This window comes from Psammomys obesus, unplaced genomic scaffold, assembly GCF_907164565.1.
Source record: "Psammomys obesus unplaced genomic scaffold, mPsaObe1.curated_primary_1811, whole genome shotgun sequence".
Classification (NCBI taxonomy): domain Eukaryota; kingdom Metazoa; phylum Chordata; class Mammalia; order Rodentia; family Muridae; genus Psammomys; species Psammomys obesus.
The window spans coordinates 15,282,452-15,298,181 of NW_026596147.1; the positions used below are offsets into that span (position 1 = coordinate 15,282,452).

General features: G+C 36.1%; 1 protein-coding gene across 1 annotated transcript in view; it reads left to right on the plus strand.

Annotated features, from left to right (window-relative positions):
• The first annotated feature begins 518 nt into the window (after window positions 1-518).
• The window catches only part of Asb5 (ankyrin repeat and SOCS box containing 5), a 42,277-nt gene continuing 27,065 nt past the window's right edge, over window positions 519-15,730 (plus strand). The window contains exon 1 of the mRNA XM_055593619.1: window positions 519-714. Within this exon, the coding sequence (XP_055449594.1) occupies window positions 519-714 (196 nt within the window). The remainder of the gene's footprint in view (window positions 715-15,730) is intronic.

Here is a 15,730-nt window from a genome sequence, read left to right on the forward strand (position 1 = left end):
TGTGTGTGTGTGTGTGTGTGTGTGTGTGTGTGTTTACTTACCACAACACATGCATGGAGGTCAGAGAACAAGTGGGAGTTGGTACTCTCTTTCCACTCTGTGGATCTGAGTGATGAAACTCTCGTCTCCAGGCTTGGTGCCAGATGCATGTACTGAGCCATCTCACCATCCCCCAGTTGTTCTTGATAATTAGTTCAAAAAAGGAAACCATTGGCCTTAGTCATTTCAATATATGACTCCTGAAACCCAGATCAGAAAGTGGTGTATCATTTTATACTGAGAATGGAAAGTCAGGAGGCTTGCGAAACGTGATTTGGTTGCTTCCATGGAATATTGTCAGACCAATAGGAGCTGGTGAAGAACTTTTATGGACAGTATAAATAATTTGAGCCTTAGACATCATTACCAGTTGATATTTTCTTTCCTTAGGACCAGCTGTTCAAGAGCATCCCGGACCAGAGCCAGGCACAGTTGAGACTTGGCTGGGACATAACACCGCGGCAGATTCCTCTGCAGCAATGTCGGTGTTAGAAGAAAGCCGGCCGTTTGCTCAACAGCTATCCAATGTCTATTTTACGATACTCTCCCTTTTCTGCTTTAAACTTTTTGTGAAAATCAGCCTTGCCATCCTTAGTCATTTCTACATCGTGAAAGGCAACCGAAAGGAAGCCGCGAGGATAGCAGCTGAATTTTATGGAGTAACCCAAGGACAAGGTACGTTTATGATAGCAGGCTCCTGTTTCAAGCTGAGTAGAACTATCATTTGATCTGCAATCCAAGAAAACATCACAGGTTCTCTTCATGGGACGTTTTGTAAACTTCAGTGGAAGGGGGTTCTTGTAACTTCCCTCATTGGCTTCATGAGAAAGTTACTTTTTAGTGTAAATGTTTGGGCAGTATAGACATATAGAATTAAGTACAGATGTCCTTGCCTATTAGTGATCATTTAAAAACTTGAAATATTTCATTTGCCACATTGTTGTTTTGGAGAATAATGAAGAGATAACTGATTTTGCTTCAATTATCCTTTAACATGTGTTAGTATTTTAATATTTTAAGTAATACATTGAGTCATATATGAAAGTGTTGAGTTGGGCCTGGTGATACAACACGTAATCCTAGCAGCTTGGGTGCCTGAGGCAGGAGGATTGTAAACTCAAGGCCTTCCTGGGCTTGGGTGAGTTCAAGAGTAGCTGAAGTAGTTGACTGAGATCCTGTCTCACAATGAGAACTAAATAGAGGGCTGGGGGATATAGCTCAGCAGGAGAGCACTCTCCTCCTCCTATGTGAAAGGATGTAGGATCAATCTTCAGCACTCAAAAATTAATTGAAAGAAAATAGTTGTTATTAAAAGCACAGAGTTTCAGAATTGTTTTTCATTACGACTTTATAATTTTATTGTGAAATGATATACAAAAATTAATATTTTTGTCACATATTTTGCTAAAAAGATTGATATCGCTTTGCTCAGACTGTGTAAATTGTTTATTACAAGGTAGGATCATGAATAAGCAAATTTGATGTTTGAACAGTAAGGTGCATCCAATGCTTTTTAGAGTGAAATGAAATACGAGGTAAAATGAAAAATGGTACTACTACTCATAGATTTTAAATTTTATAAGATCATTATATGCTATGGAAGCAATAGTCTAGATAATAAAAATGATTCACATGTTGGCTGGAAAACTGACATTTTAATTTTTGTAATCTTCCCATTTATTTCTGATTTGGAATTAATCAAGGCCCATAACAACATTCTGTACTTCACAGGCAATTTAAATGTTCACAATCAAAACTTAGCATCACATAGTTAGAAAATAAAGCATTTTTAGAAAGCTCATTTTAAACTTGTTCTGTTGAAACTTATTTCCAATATGTTTTGGTTTTTTTAAATGTAATTCATTTTAAATATCTCGGCTACTGTTGGTATGTGGGAATGTTGAATGAGGTGGGGGCTCTTAAGTGGTTTGTGGAGATACTGTTTTCCCCTACAGAAGGTTGCTCTTGTGTAAGCTGAGCAACTTGTGTACAAACTCAGTCAGGAAAACCTAAGTGTTCCATGAAGTTCTTGTAGAGAAAATGAGCCCTAGATGAAACAGACAGGGACTCTCTTTATCTCCCAGCACTGAGTCTGAACTTACATCTAAAGATACCATCTTTACTTTATGATCCTTTGACAAAAAAAAAAAAAGAAAAAAAAAGGTCATTTGGTAAATATGATATTTACCATAAAAGCAGATTTTAAAATATAAAATATACTTCCAGACATGGGTAAGTAAACTGTGAGATTATGAGATGGTAACATTTATTATCAAATGTATAGGTCATTGTTTCATAGTCAGAACTTATCTCTCTTTTCTGAGAATGGTCTTACTTAAAGCAGTGAAGTATTGTCTAAAAAGAGGAAAGATATTTCTGCCTTCACAAAGATCGCATGGGAGCCATGGAAACACCTTTTTGTGTATCTTGGCAAATAAGAGAAGCACTCATCCCCTTTTAGATCACAGTGTGCTCATGCAGGCAATTTCTGGACATATGTGAAATGGTTCTCGTGTTTCACTGTCTTATTATAGTCCTTTAACATAGATTAGAGTTGTGAGATTTTTGTCCCAGATAGTAAGATGTAAATCAGTACTCACTAGTAGAAACACATTTCCTGGAAATATAAAATGTGAACAGTTTTAAAAAGCTTTGTCGTGATTCTAACATTTGTTCTATTTAACCAAACATCTCCTTTTTAACACTATATAGTATTTGTTATATTTTTTAACACCAGTGTGTTTAATTTTAATTATTATTCAGGGTAGGCATACTTGTGTTCAGTTTTATTTTAACATTAAGAAAAATAGGTCAAATGCCTTGAACCAATCTTATTCTCCTGTTAAGAGAAAATTATTTTTTGCCCAGGAAATTATTACTTCTCTATTTTATATAGCTTTTAAAATTTTTAGAATGATAATCATACTATTTCCCATATGGCTAATGATGACTACTCAGGTTTAATTATTGTTGCATAGTGAGACAATTTCCTCCTCCTTTGTTAAGATTATCACCATCATTCCACTTTGAATGCGGCTCCTCGTTCCCACTTTCAGGGCTTAGCCAGATTGCTCCCCAGAATTTCTGGAGTGTAGTTGCCAAACCCATAAAGTAAGACTGATGCCTGTGTTTCATGTCTTTTATAACAGTGGACAACACTTATTGGCAATGTGTTCCCACGAGCAATGGCACTTCAGTAGGAAAAAGAAGAACCCCTCTGTGTACCTAATTGCTATTTCATGGGAGCTCATTGTGCTAGACAAATGCAGGCTTTGCTGTTGTTGTTGTTACTGCGGTTGTCATCAGTTGTTAAGCCCTATTCAATAAAGCTCAAGATGAAGGTCTGATTACAAACCAGAAACCTGATGAACTGAACCTGACAAACTAGCATAAGACATTTCCTTCTTGATCCCCAGATAACTCCAGTAGACTTCATAACATGGCGTTATTGCCTCTGGAGACTTCTTGACCCTACGTCATCACACTGAAGGGATTCATCTTTTGCTTAGCTTCTCCATTTTCAGTATCATTGCTGCTGTTTAACATTCTGATTAGAGCTTCTGTCTTTCAGAGGATCTCAGTTATAAATTTTCACTATAATGAGATTGACTGTGAGTCTAACAAGAATTGGAATATATTTCCACCTTTAAACTGAAGAAAATAAAACAATGAAGGGTATGTTAATTTGATGGAATCCTTTCCACTCCAAAAAAAAAAAAAAAAACAAAAAACAACAACAAAAAAAAAACAAAACAAAAACATGAAATACCAATAAATATTGCCAGAACATTTCAAGAGCTCTCTCCAGTATTAAGAGCAACATTTGTCAAGTTTTATCTTAGGCTGCATGAATTACAGCAGTTTTACCTTCAAGCAAATGCAGTCAGTTCTAAACATCTGTTCCCTGTCTCACCCTGATACCAACATAATGAAGACAGAAAATATGTTTGTTTGTTTGTTTGTTTGTTTCTGTAAGCAGTTTTTATATGAGATGCTTCACAAAACAATAACTTTCAGATAAACTGATGGAAGTAAAGCTAAAGAATTAAGGAGTCATTTTTCACACTTGGACTTTCAGAGATATTTTTACAGAGAAGGCAGCTGTTTTCTTGACCTGAGGAAAGACCAGAGGGGTTAATTTCAGGATGCACATGGGAGAAAATAGTACTGGGAAAAGTGAAGAGTTTATGAACTAGAAAAATAACAAGTTAGACCCAGATATGAAAGAATTTGAATATGAGAGTTGAATAATTTCAATGTTTTCCAGCTACTAGGAGTCATGACAATTTGAGTATGAATGTTGGGAACATAAAAAATAATGCAAATAAAAATATAATTTATTATAGATTAACATAGTAGTAATTGTTGAAGTTGCACAATGGGACATGTTTGCAATAAGTAGATTAGTGTTGACTTTGACAGAGGATATGGGGGAACTATTTAAATTATACCTATGTTTTGTGGTGTGTATGTGTAAGACAGACAGAGAGAGGGAGAGACAGACAGAAAGGACAAAGAGAAAGGGGAGAGAGACAGCGAAGAGAAAGAGAGAGGGAGAGACAGAGATAGAGAGACAGAGATTGTGACAGTGAAAATTGGTTTAAAAATGATGGGGATGTTGATTAATTTGATAGTGATTATATGTCTGAAAAGAAATAACAACAACAACAAAAACCCAAAAGGAATAATATAACAATGAATGACTTTAAGCTAACTAAATATCTCAAAAAGGGGACCCTTAGCTCCCTTGGGATCCTGGTGGGCCACCTAACTTCGCTATGATATGTCAAAAGATATCAGGACATAGCAAAGCTAGTATCTGGTTTTAGTTTTATGTTGTGTTTACGTAACACAGGACCATCTTCAATTATTTTAAAAATCACCAATTAGCTTTCTGATTAGGATTTGGTCCCTGCTCTAAGAACTATCTTTTCTTTTAGAGCGTTTTAGATCATCTGAGATTTTTTTGTTTTGTTTTGTTGTTTGTTTGTTTGTTTGTTTGTTTTGAGACAGGGTTTCTCTGTGTAGCCTTGGCTGTCCTGTCCAAGGCTTTGTACACCAGGCTGGCATCAAACTCACAGAGATCCATCTGCCTCTGCCTCCTGAGTGCTGGAATTACAGGCGTGTGCCACTGTGCCTAGCCCATCTGAAGTTTTTAAAACTTACTTTGAACTAGAATATTTCTCTCTTGTTAGCAGTGTTCTTTATTCTGAGCTTTTGGGGTTGCAAACCCACCTTTGAAACACGAATTTGCTTCTAAATAAATCAGATTTTGGGTCCTTCAAGACTATGTACAAAAGTTTAGACTGCGGAAATTGCTCAAAGTGACATCACTGTGAGTCTGTGAGCTGACTTTTGTAATTATCTGGGGAAACTGAAGCTCACAAGAAAGTACTTTTGTGGTTGAGACTCTATTAGGAATTTAACATGCACGCAGATTTATGTCAGTGATTCTGATTCTGTAAGTTTCTGAACTTGTTTGGCATCATCATGGTTACTATCAAACATGCTTTTTCTTTTTCTTTTCTTTTTTTTTTCTTTTTGGTCATACATACGGTTGAAACTTGGAAGCAGGATATAATAGAATTTGTCATATCTAGTCAAATGTCAAAATGAGTTGTCCTTTTGAAGAATAGTGAAACCAAGGTATAAAAAGAAGCTAGAATTCTATCTAACAATACATGGTTATTTATTTATTTGGTGGTGCTAGGACTGAAGTCAAGATGGCATACAAGTTAGGCAAGTGCTGTATAGCTAAACTATAGCCTTAAACTACCTTTTATCTCTTATTCTGCTAAACCCCATGTGTGTGTACATCAACTTTAATAACTAAACTTTATAGGCACTATTAGCAATGTCAGAAGTGATATACATTCTATCATTTTCGAAGAATAATGTTATGTGTGCAACTGTTTGAATTTTTATGAGATCAGTAAGAACACTTCTCATCTCAATAATGCATACTTTCGGGAGGCAAGTATGATGACTTCTTTAGTGAAAATTTTTATACTAATACATAAAAACATCCTGAACACATTTTCTGAATTTAGATAAAATAGCTCTCCATAGAAATAACTAAAATCAACAGACCTGCTCTTAAATGACAAAAGACATCACATTACAGTCAAAGGATGTTTTAATTTGTCCAAGCTCTGTTATGCTTTAGAATGTCAGAACATCTTTTCTAGAAGAGGCTATTGTTCTCTTGTGAGTTAAAAAAAAAATTATTCATGAACAATGTTCCAAGTTTAGAAATGACTGTCAGATTTTAATATATTTATAATTCCTCCTGCTACATTTTATGAGAAATACATTAATTCTAAAATTAAAGAACCTAAATGTCTCATGGTAGCTTCGACAGGTTGAATTTTTCTAGGAATATACTTCTTATGCATTTTTCCCTTTTCCTTTAGTAATTCTGTCATTCTATCTTTTTTTGTCACAAAATCCATACTGTTTATTATTGTTTGTCTAAGTCAAACATACAATCTTAGTCATGAAGATTAAATCTACCAAAGCCCACAGTCTACTTAAGGTGTGGGGGAGAAAAATAATAAAATGATTAAAAACAGTATAAATGGTATTTTACAAAGTCAAGCAATTGCTTTGGGAATATGGAAGGAGAGAACACAGCCAGGAGTGGTCTTGCCTGGGTCATGTCAGGTACAGGTGGTACTAACAATATTCATATTCTCTTTCTCAATTTTGCATGTTTCTTTTCACAATTTTTCATAATTTCTAAATCTCCACTTTTACTCCATATTTCTTGTTCATTTCTCAACTTGTAACTTCTGAGTCATATATCTCACACATAAAACTTTAACCTAAACTCATTTCCCTGTTTAAAAATTTTATTTCTAGGAAAAGCATATGCTGGTATTCACACATTGACTAGGCTTTTTGAAGAAATGGCATGGTCAGTCCATAAACTCATAAAAATTTCATATCAATTCAGACAGTAAAGGAATAAAAAGTATTTTTAACTTGTTTTCTGTATTACTATTTCTTTCAGAAACTGGAAAAATCTTAAGCTATTTTTACTTGTTGACATAACTGAAATAGTTCTCAGTCAACTCAGCCAAACAAATATTGGATACCACTTCATTCCTGGCACAGTGTTGTATGTTCCGTGTTCACAGTGTAATATGCATATACATAGAGAATATATGCATATATACTTTGGAGACCCACAATATAATAAATGTTATATACTTATATTTATAACATATAGGTATAGTATAGTATATCACGTTTGTTTGTTTTTTAGTAAAAGGAGACAATGTCATTAAGAGCCAAATGCTGCATGCGTAAAAAGTAAACAGCAAAAAAGGAGGAATTCATAAAGTAAGAAATTGAAAATGACCACATTTTCAAATAACTGCTATTTTAGTATTCAGTGAAGGAAAAATCTGAGGTCTGGTCATGGTGATGGCACAGTGTACGACTGAAAAAAATGTTTTTGAAGAAGGATTAATAATAAAACCAAGTTGCATACAGAGAAAAAGAAGGAAAATTTAAAAGGAGAAACATAAGAATCCTGGTTTATTTTTACCAAAAACTGACATATGAATCTTAGAGGTAATGATACCTGGTTGAATAGATGAAGCACCTTTTCTCAAAGCCTGTCTCTAAGCACTCACAGTTCTATTCAAGCTTTCTAATGTCTTTATTGGATTAAGTATATGAAAGTGTCATTAGTTGTTGTTAGAAATGTTTACCACCATAAGTTGTTTGTAAAGTCCTTGTTGTGGTGATTCAATGTGTCACAGCAGGCATTGTATGAACTATATATTGGAGAAGATGGATGGCCTCCTTGTTATGGACTTAGCAAGTACCTGTTCTCACAGTGTCTCCATGGGTGTTCCATAATCCTGGCAAAATTTTAGTATACTAAGTACTAAATTTTAGTATATTGAGAAAGATTTTTCTCAGTGACCTCCTGCCCAAGTGGAATGGAAGGAAGAAAGAAGGAAGGAAAGAAAGAAGGAAGAGATGTATCCATTTATATATGTATGTATGTCTGTATTGTGAGGGATGTATGGCACTTCTCTATGAGCTGCACTGGGAACAATCCTTTCCATCCTTCCCTTATCAATGCTACAAAGTAAATCGTGGACTTCTAGACTGGGAATGATCAATGGCTATAGACCATATCTGTGAATAAGCAAGCCCATGCTAAGTTTACATTAACAAATATAATACTAAATAATTTTGTGATCATGTAAAACCCCAGTCGTTTCTATGATAAAGAGAGTTCTGGGAGAAGCTAGAAGACTAAGAGGTAGAATAGGGTAGGGAAAATAAGGTTTTCAGGTTCCTTTCTCTCTTTAGCTGGAACAAATCTATCTTCATGAATCTTGCTAAGCTGAGGTGTAGATGTAATTTTCTTTAAAGAATAAGGTAAGATAATGTCTACAAATTATCCATCCCAAATAATAAGATTAATTTAATAAGTTGTGCACATTATTAAAGAATCTAACAACTTATAATATGACTCATCACCAAACATCCATTTAACATTCTCTGGTAGGGATTAAAAGAACAGTTAACATTTAAGGCCCTTCAGGAATGTTCGTAACTGTGAAATGGCATGAGAGCAGCTTTCCTTCAACAGGGCAGCTACAATTTCCATGGCACCATTACCTACCAAGGAAAATAGAAACCTTCAGAAATCCATAGACTCTTTCCAGAAGGCTTATAGTCTTAAACTCTGGGCAGAGAACAAACAAACTGAAATATAACACCAGAATGCCACTCGTGTTCTTAAATAGAAGCACTGGCTCTCATCCCTTGTCAAGTGTGCAGCGTGAGTCACAGAAAAAAATGCCAACTATTAAGCTAAAGTTTATTCACCGAAAATCTGCTCTTCTCCATCGTAGCATCACAAAGTCCCTCATTTGAGTGAGCCAGGTGAGGCTGCCCAAGTGAGAAAAATCCATCCATCTGAAAAGGTTTACCTACAATCTAACAGTGCTTCAACAATGAGTCCAGAAGCAACAATGCCTCTGTGACTCAACTCAGTATCAATTAAATACATCCTTGATGTGTTTTCTGTATCATACCTCAGTCAGGAGGAAAATAATAACTTCTACCATCCATTAAGTGAATGCAATGAAGGTATATGGAAAATATATGACTGGACTTGGAAGCTTTGTGTTTTATTTCCCTCTTGAACTTGATTCATGGTGGTAAATTTGGAAAATGATTAAGTGTTAGTTTCTTTTGAGTTTGAGTACATAGAAGATAATGAATAGTGTCTTCGTAGTGTCTCTTCTACCATTACAAGTCAAAGAATTAAATAAAATTTTGATTCTTCTTTCATCTCTAACATTCCTACTTTGTATAATTATGAAGAAATGACTTACTGGCTACATTTTATGCCTTTTTTCCAATTTAAAATAATGTCAACAAAACAAGACAAGTTTGGGTTGAAAAGAATCTTCTGAGTTTTAAGTCCTATAACAATACTTGTGTAAATAATTGATTTAGCCTACATTATATGTCTATATGAGTGAGTATATACCATGTACATCTTTCTTCTTCTGGGATAGCTCACTCAGGATGATCTTTTCCAGATCCCATCATTTACCTGCAAATTTTATGATTTCCTTGTTTTTTATTGCTGAGTAATATTCCTTTGCGTAGATATACCAATATTTGTGTATCCATTCCTCCACTGAGGGGCATCTGGGCTGTTTCCAGCTTCTGGCTATTACAAATAAGGCTGCTACAAACATGGTTGAGCAAATGTCCTTATTGTGTACTTGAGAAACTTTTGGATATATGCCTAGGAGTAGTATAGCTGGATCTTGAAAGATGCACACGGTATATGCTCACTCATAGAGATATATAATATAGGATAAACCTACTAAAATCTGTACACCTAAAGAAACTAATTAAGAGGGAGGACTTTCGTTAAAATACTCAATTCCTATCCAAAAAGGCAAAGAGGATGGACATCAGAAGGAGGAGTAAAGAGGGAACAAGTCAGGAGCCTGACACAGAGGACCTCTGAAAAACTCTGCCCTGCAGACTATCAATGTAGATGCTGAGACTTATGGGCAACCTTTGAGCAGAGTACAGGGAATCTTAGGAAAAAGTGGGAAACAGTAAGATCTGGAGAGGACAGGACCTCCACAAGGAGAGCAACAGAACCAAAAAATCTGAGCACAGGGGTCTTTCCTGAGACTGCTATTCCAACCAAGGACTATGCATGGAGATGGCCTAGGATCTCTGCACAGATGTAGCCCATGGCAGTTCAGTATCCAAGTGGGTTCCATTGTAATAGGAACAGGGACTGTCTCTGACATGAACTGATTGGCCTGCTCTTTAATTACTTCCCCCTGAGGGGGAAGCAGCATTACCAAGCCACAGAAGAAGACAAAGCAGCCACTCCTGATGAGACCTAATTGACTAGGATCAGAAGGAAGGAAAAGAAGTCCTCCCCTATCAGTGGACTTGGGGAGGGGCATGCATGCAGAGGGTGGAGGAAGGGAGGGATTGGGATGGGAGGAGGGAGAGAACCACAGGGGGGATACAAAGTGAATAAAGTGTAATTAATAAAGAAAAAAATAATTGATTTAGTGTTTTAAGAATATGAAAGATGGGAGAGTCTACTTAAGTATGTTGAGCAACTGGGATCTAATGAAACTGATTTTATTTTTAAAATTTCATTTATGAAGGTCAATTGGATTAAGCAATGACCTTTAAATTAATTATTTAAAGGTCAAATATATTATTGTTATACAACTACAGAATTTAATTCTCTGGAGTTAATTCTGTCTAAGTCTACAGAATTAAAACAGATATTCTTTTTATTTTAAGATGACAAAATATTCCTGTGAAAAGGAAATGTGCACTTAGCAATATTTACTTAACCTGGTGCTCTTGAAGCAAATACAACTCTTGCCTAGTACTTAAGTGTAGAATAAATAACAGTATAACAAGTAAAGTGGCTATGTCAAGATTTTTTGCTATTCTGCCTACTGTCTCTACTGGCCCTCCATCATACAGAAGGATGAATATGAGAGCATATGAATTATTCAAATCTACAAAGCAGAAAGCTGGACAAAAACCCAAGCAAGTTAAGAAGGGAATTTTATGTCAAAGACTAAGGATATCCTTGGTTATTTTGGATACTGTGATATCCTTCAAGAAGAAAGATCAGTTATGCTGAGCTCTCACATAGAATAAGAGCAAAGCAGTAAAAGTGGTCGGCTAGTTGGCCAGGACCTAAGCAGAATTCTATTTAAATAGCCTATTCACAGTTGGGAATTGTAATAGAAATTTTTCTATGATCTCACTATGTGAAAGGAAATTTTCTTCATAGAAATTCTTTGAACATAAATCATTCATTTTAAAAAAGGTATTATCTTTTTTACATCATGTCAAATATCTGGTCCTGCTAAAATACAGGTAAATATAGAGCATGTGGAATGATTCATAAAAGCTGTATTCTTCTGCCCAACTTACAGGCAGCTCCACTGGAGAATTTTTTTCTCTCCTGAATTGTTTACTGCTTTTGTAAGCAGGAGAGGGACCTTTTGAATCATGTAACTTTTGTGAGACTCCTAAGTTTCATGAGCTTCCTGATCCTTGTAAATTCAATTATCATTCTGAGACTCCAGAGCCTCCGCTCCCAGAGGTTTGTTTGAGTTTGGAGGAACTAGCTATAAAGTAACTACTTTAGACTTCATTTTTAGATTTCACCTGTTGTGCTAGTCTCTTTTGGCCTGAATCTCTTTTAATTAGCAAAGAGGTTGGAATGATGAACAAAAGTTAGACATTCTGTTTTAACCCCACAACAACACACAGCTGGTTTATTCATTTGAAGGTCTGTGAGGAACTACAAGGGGAGCAATGTTTTATCTCTAGTTTTGAGAATCCTAGGGACTCTCCTATAGTTGTATTAGCAGGGGAGGAGATAACAGCACAGTCCCCAGTGGGTGAGACCTTTTGTTTCACAAAGACAGTGCTTGCTCAGCACTCAAGGCCAGTCTACCAAAGAGGAAGAGCTGCCGGCTTGGCATTTAACACTAGAATTGAGGCCTATAAGATTTATGGTTTTCTATTCTTAAGTACTTTTGCAAATAGATTCAAATTCTTTTCATGTGAAAAAAATCAACATAAAACATATTAACACAAGCTTCCTATGAGCACATGCTTAGTTATGGTAAAAAAAAAAAATTATGCGGCTAGAATTCTGTGGAAGAAAGGGTTATATGTAAAATATATTAAGTCCTTACCTATGGTGCATGTCATATTTGTTTTCCTGTCAGCTGCTGTATTCAGAGTTGAGAACAGAAGTTGCTGATTTTACCTCCTCTACAGATTTGAGGTCCTTCTAAGATTTCAAGCTGGCAACTGGCGGAGATGAAATGTATGTGAACAAAGTAATAGTATTTAAGGAAAGGGCTACTTTATGAGACTAGTAAGCACCTTGTTTTTCTTACACAAGTGCTGGAGGCTATCCTAAACGTCCCTTTAGACATCATTTAGTGACATATGTGGTGCTGGTGATTCAATATGATTTTGTCTTCCTAACTTTCTATTCATGGTTCACATATGTGAGCCTGTAATGCTGGGGAGCAAAATTATAGTCTTGAAAGATCTTAAGATAAAAGCAGATACTCTCAGTTACACTTGTTTTGCTCTCAGTCTTGGTGGAGACTTTGAGGATAACACAATATTGCTAAGGTTTCTTTTTTATAAAATTATACTTGTTTCTCAGTTTCTCACGTAACCCACCTATCACATAAATAATTGAGATTCTATTATATTGTTTTAACAAGCTTCATAGCATAAGAATTGAAGTTATTAATCTTTTCTTTTTATGTTTTTTAATTTTATTTTAATTTATTTACTTTACATCCCAAGAGTGTTTCTTCCTTCCTCTCCTGCCAGTCTCCCCTTTCACCCTTCCCCCTTTCCCTTTCCCTTCTCCCTTTCAGCCCCAGAAAAGGGGACCTCCCTCTCCCCATATCAACCTTCTGCAGCACATCAGGACTGAGTATATCTTCATCCCCTAAAGCCAGGCAAGGCAGTCCTGCCAGGGGGAAGTGATCCAAAAGAATGTAATAGAGTTCATGTTAGAAATAGCACCCCCAAAACACACACACACACACACACACACACATATTCATCAGACACTCCATATGAAGACCAAGCCTCCCAGCTACATGCATGCAGAGGGCCTAATCCTTAGTTGTCTCCTTAGTTGATATCTCAGTCTCTGAAAGCCCCATGGCACTGGGTTAGTTGTCTCTGTTATTAATCTATTCTTAACCCTCTAAACTAATTTGCTTTTCTCCCAGAGCACATCTCAGAGATACTTGTACGTACTTTGTAGCTTTTTTGCTCCAGTGGCTCTCCTGACAGCACTTTGGCCTCTCCCATCGCTGAATCTCTCACTTCCTCTTTTAACTTCTCCTCTCCTGGCTGGCAAGAAGTCCAGCCCTGTTCTCTCCCCTGATCAGCAATTGGCTGTAAGCTGCTTTATTGGCATTTCAGGTGAAAACTGAGGAGCAGTGTTTACATAACTTTGAGACAGGAGATTCTCAGAAAAATGATTACAACCAACCATGTACATAAATCAGCATAACAATCTTGTCTTATGAATTTCATAACAATCTTATGTGTACATTTTATCTTTCTTTACATCAGTTTCATCAGCAAAATGTATTAGGATCAGTTGTGTTGAATCCCACCGGGCCACCTTCATCCTCATTGGCCCTTTCCTTTGTAGTGATCCAGAAGTTCACTTGAGAAGCTGATTCTTTGAATGCTCCCCTGTGTGAAGACACACAAATTTCTGCACACCCCAGCACCCTCTGGCAATTCTATTAACTTTATAAGGCTCTTTCAAAGTATTTGTGATTCATGGAGTAGATAGCACCTAACTCTGCTTTTAGTTAAAAAATGCTGCGGTTCATTTTTTTTTCCTGACTTGTAGGTAATTATTTCTTTACCAGAAAAGCTTTCTGCATAAAGAGCCCAAGTTATCTCATGCTCATGATCTCGCACATCCTGTTGCTTCACGGAACTTTCAGAATGTACTCCGCAGATCTACAAATGGCAGTTATTTTAGAGCACTTCCTGTGAGCTTGCAAATGATGCATATACTTCTATCATTCACTGCCTCTCAAGTATCTCCTAGGCTGAGTTGATGCACATTGTGGGCAAAGTTGCTGTTTTATTTGCATGTATGTTCTCATTGCCTTCACCAGGCATACTTAACGTACTTAGAAAATGCTGGTAGGTCATTTTTAGTGTTTTTTTTTTTTTTTTTTTTTTTTTTTTGTGCTTCCCAAAGGAGAATACTTACTCCTTGGTGTACATAGGGAGAAACACTGTTCTATTGTCCTTACTAGTAGAGCCACTATTCAGAAGATGTAGACAGTCAGAGAGAGCAAAAAGATCCAATGATGTTCAACATGGAATAAAGGTCATCAGATAAAAAACACTTCGAGCCTTTCTTTACCATGGGGCTATAGGATTTCTGGTAATGCCTTCCCCTCTATTTTAAAATATTCTGTTTATGGTTTTCTTCTTGTTTTTTGTTAATTGGCCACTTGCTCAGGCTTTGTGCTATGGCGCCTTCATTGTGCTAGAACTAATCTCATTTTTGTGTTCTTCTCTATGGAATTGGCCAGACCAGCGAACTTAATGTAAGGGTTGCTAGCTGCATAACAAAGTTGTCAGTTTTACCGCATGAAGTTAGTATGGGTCAGCAAGAACTGACCCATACTAACTTTTGAAATGCCAATAGTTTGAAAATGCCAATAGTCAGTTCAGATATCTGGATCTACAGCTAGCTATGCTGCACCTAGCAACCCCTCCCCCCCCCCATTTTGATCAGCTTGCATCCCCAAGTCAGGCTTACAAACACTTTTATGTAGGATACCAGCTTCTTCTCTTTTCACTTGTCATTGAGCAGGAACGTATTTATGGACAGCCATGGTTTTAGGCTTTCCCTGGAGGTTCTGCTACATTTTTGCTTTGCCTCACTTCACAGTAGTATGCATAGCCAACTATTAATAAGGTTGACTACAATGACTCCATCAACATCTCAACATCAGGTACAGAGATTTCTTAATCAGATTATGCAAAGTTAGAATATATAATTTAGCATAAAATAACCCTCATACTCAGAGAGATCAAGCTCAGGATCTTTTTTTTTCTATTATTATTATTATTATTATTATTATTTACAACTTATTCACTTTATATCCCACTTGTAGCCCCCTCCCTCATCTCCTTCTGGTCCCACCCTCCTTTCCTCTTCCTCCCTTATCCCTCTTCTTTAGTACTATCTTTCCTAAGGCTTATAACTCTCACTACAAGAAAAAAAAATTTAGGACAGTCTCATTCATGGATATATCTGGGGAAATTTTTATTTATTCATTAATTAAGTCCAGCATTGATGAATGAACTTTCAAAGAATTTTATTGTAAATTTTTCTATGTTCAGTAACTCCACGGTTATAAATTGGGAAAAAATAAATAATATTTTATACATATAAGCTTGCTTTTGTAAAAGAGCACAGAGTTATGACATATCCCAAGCAAATTATTTTGAAGAAAACCTGAAAGATTTCACTTAATCTGTAGAGAATGAATGTATCAAATGATGGTCAGTGGGTGGAAACAGCATTGTCAGCAACTATTCCATAATTTCCTTTCTTCATGCTGGT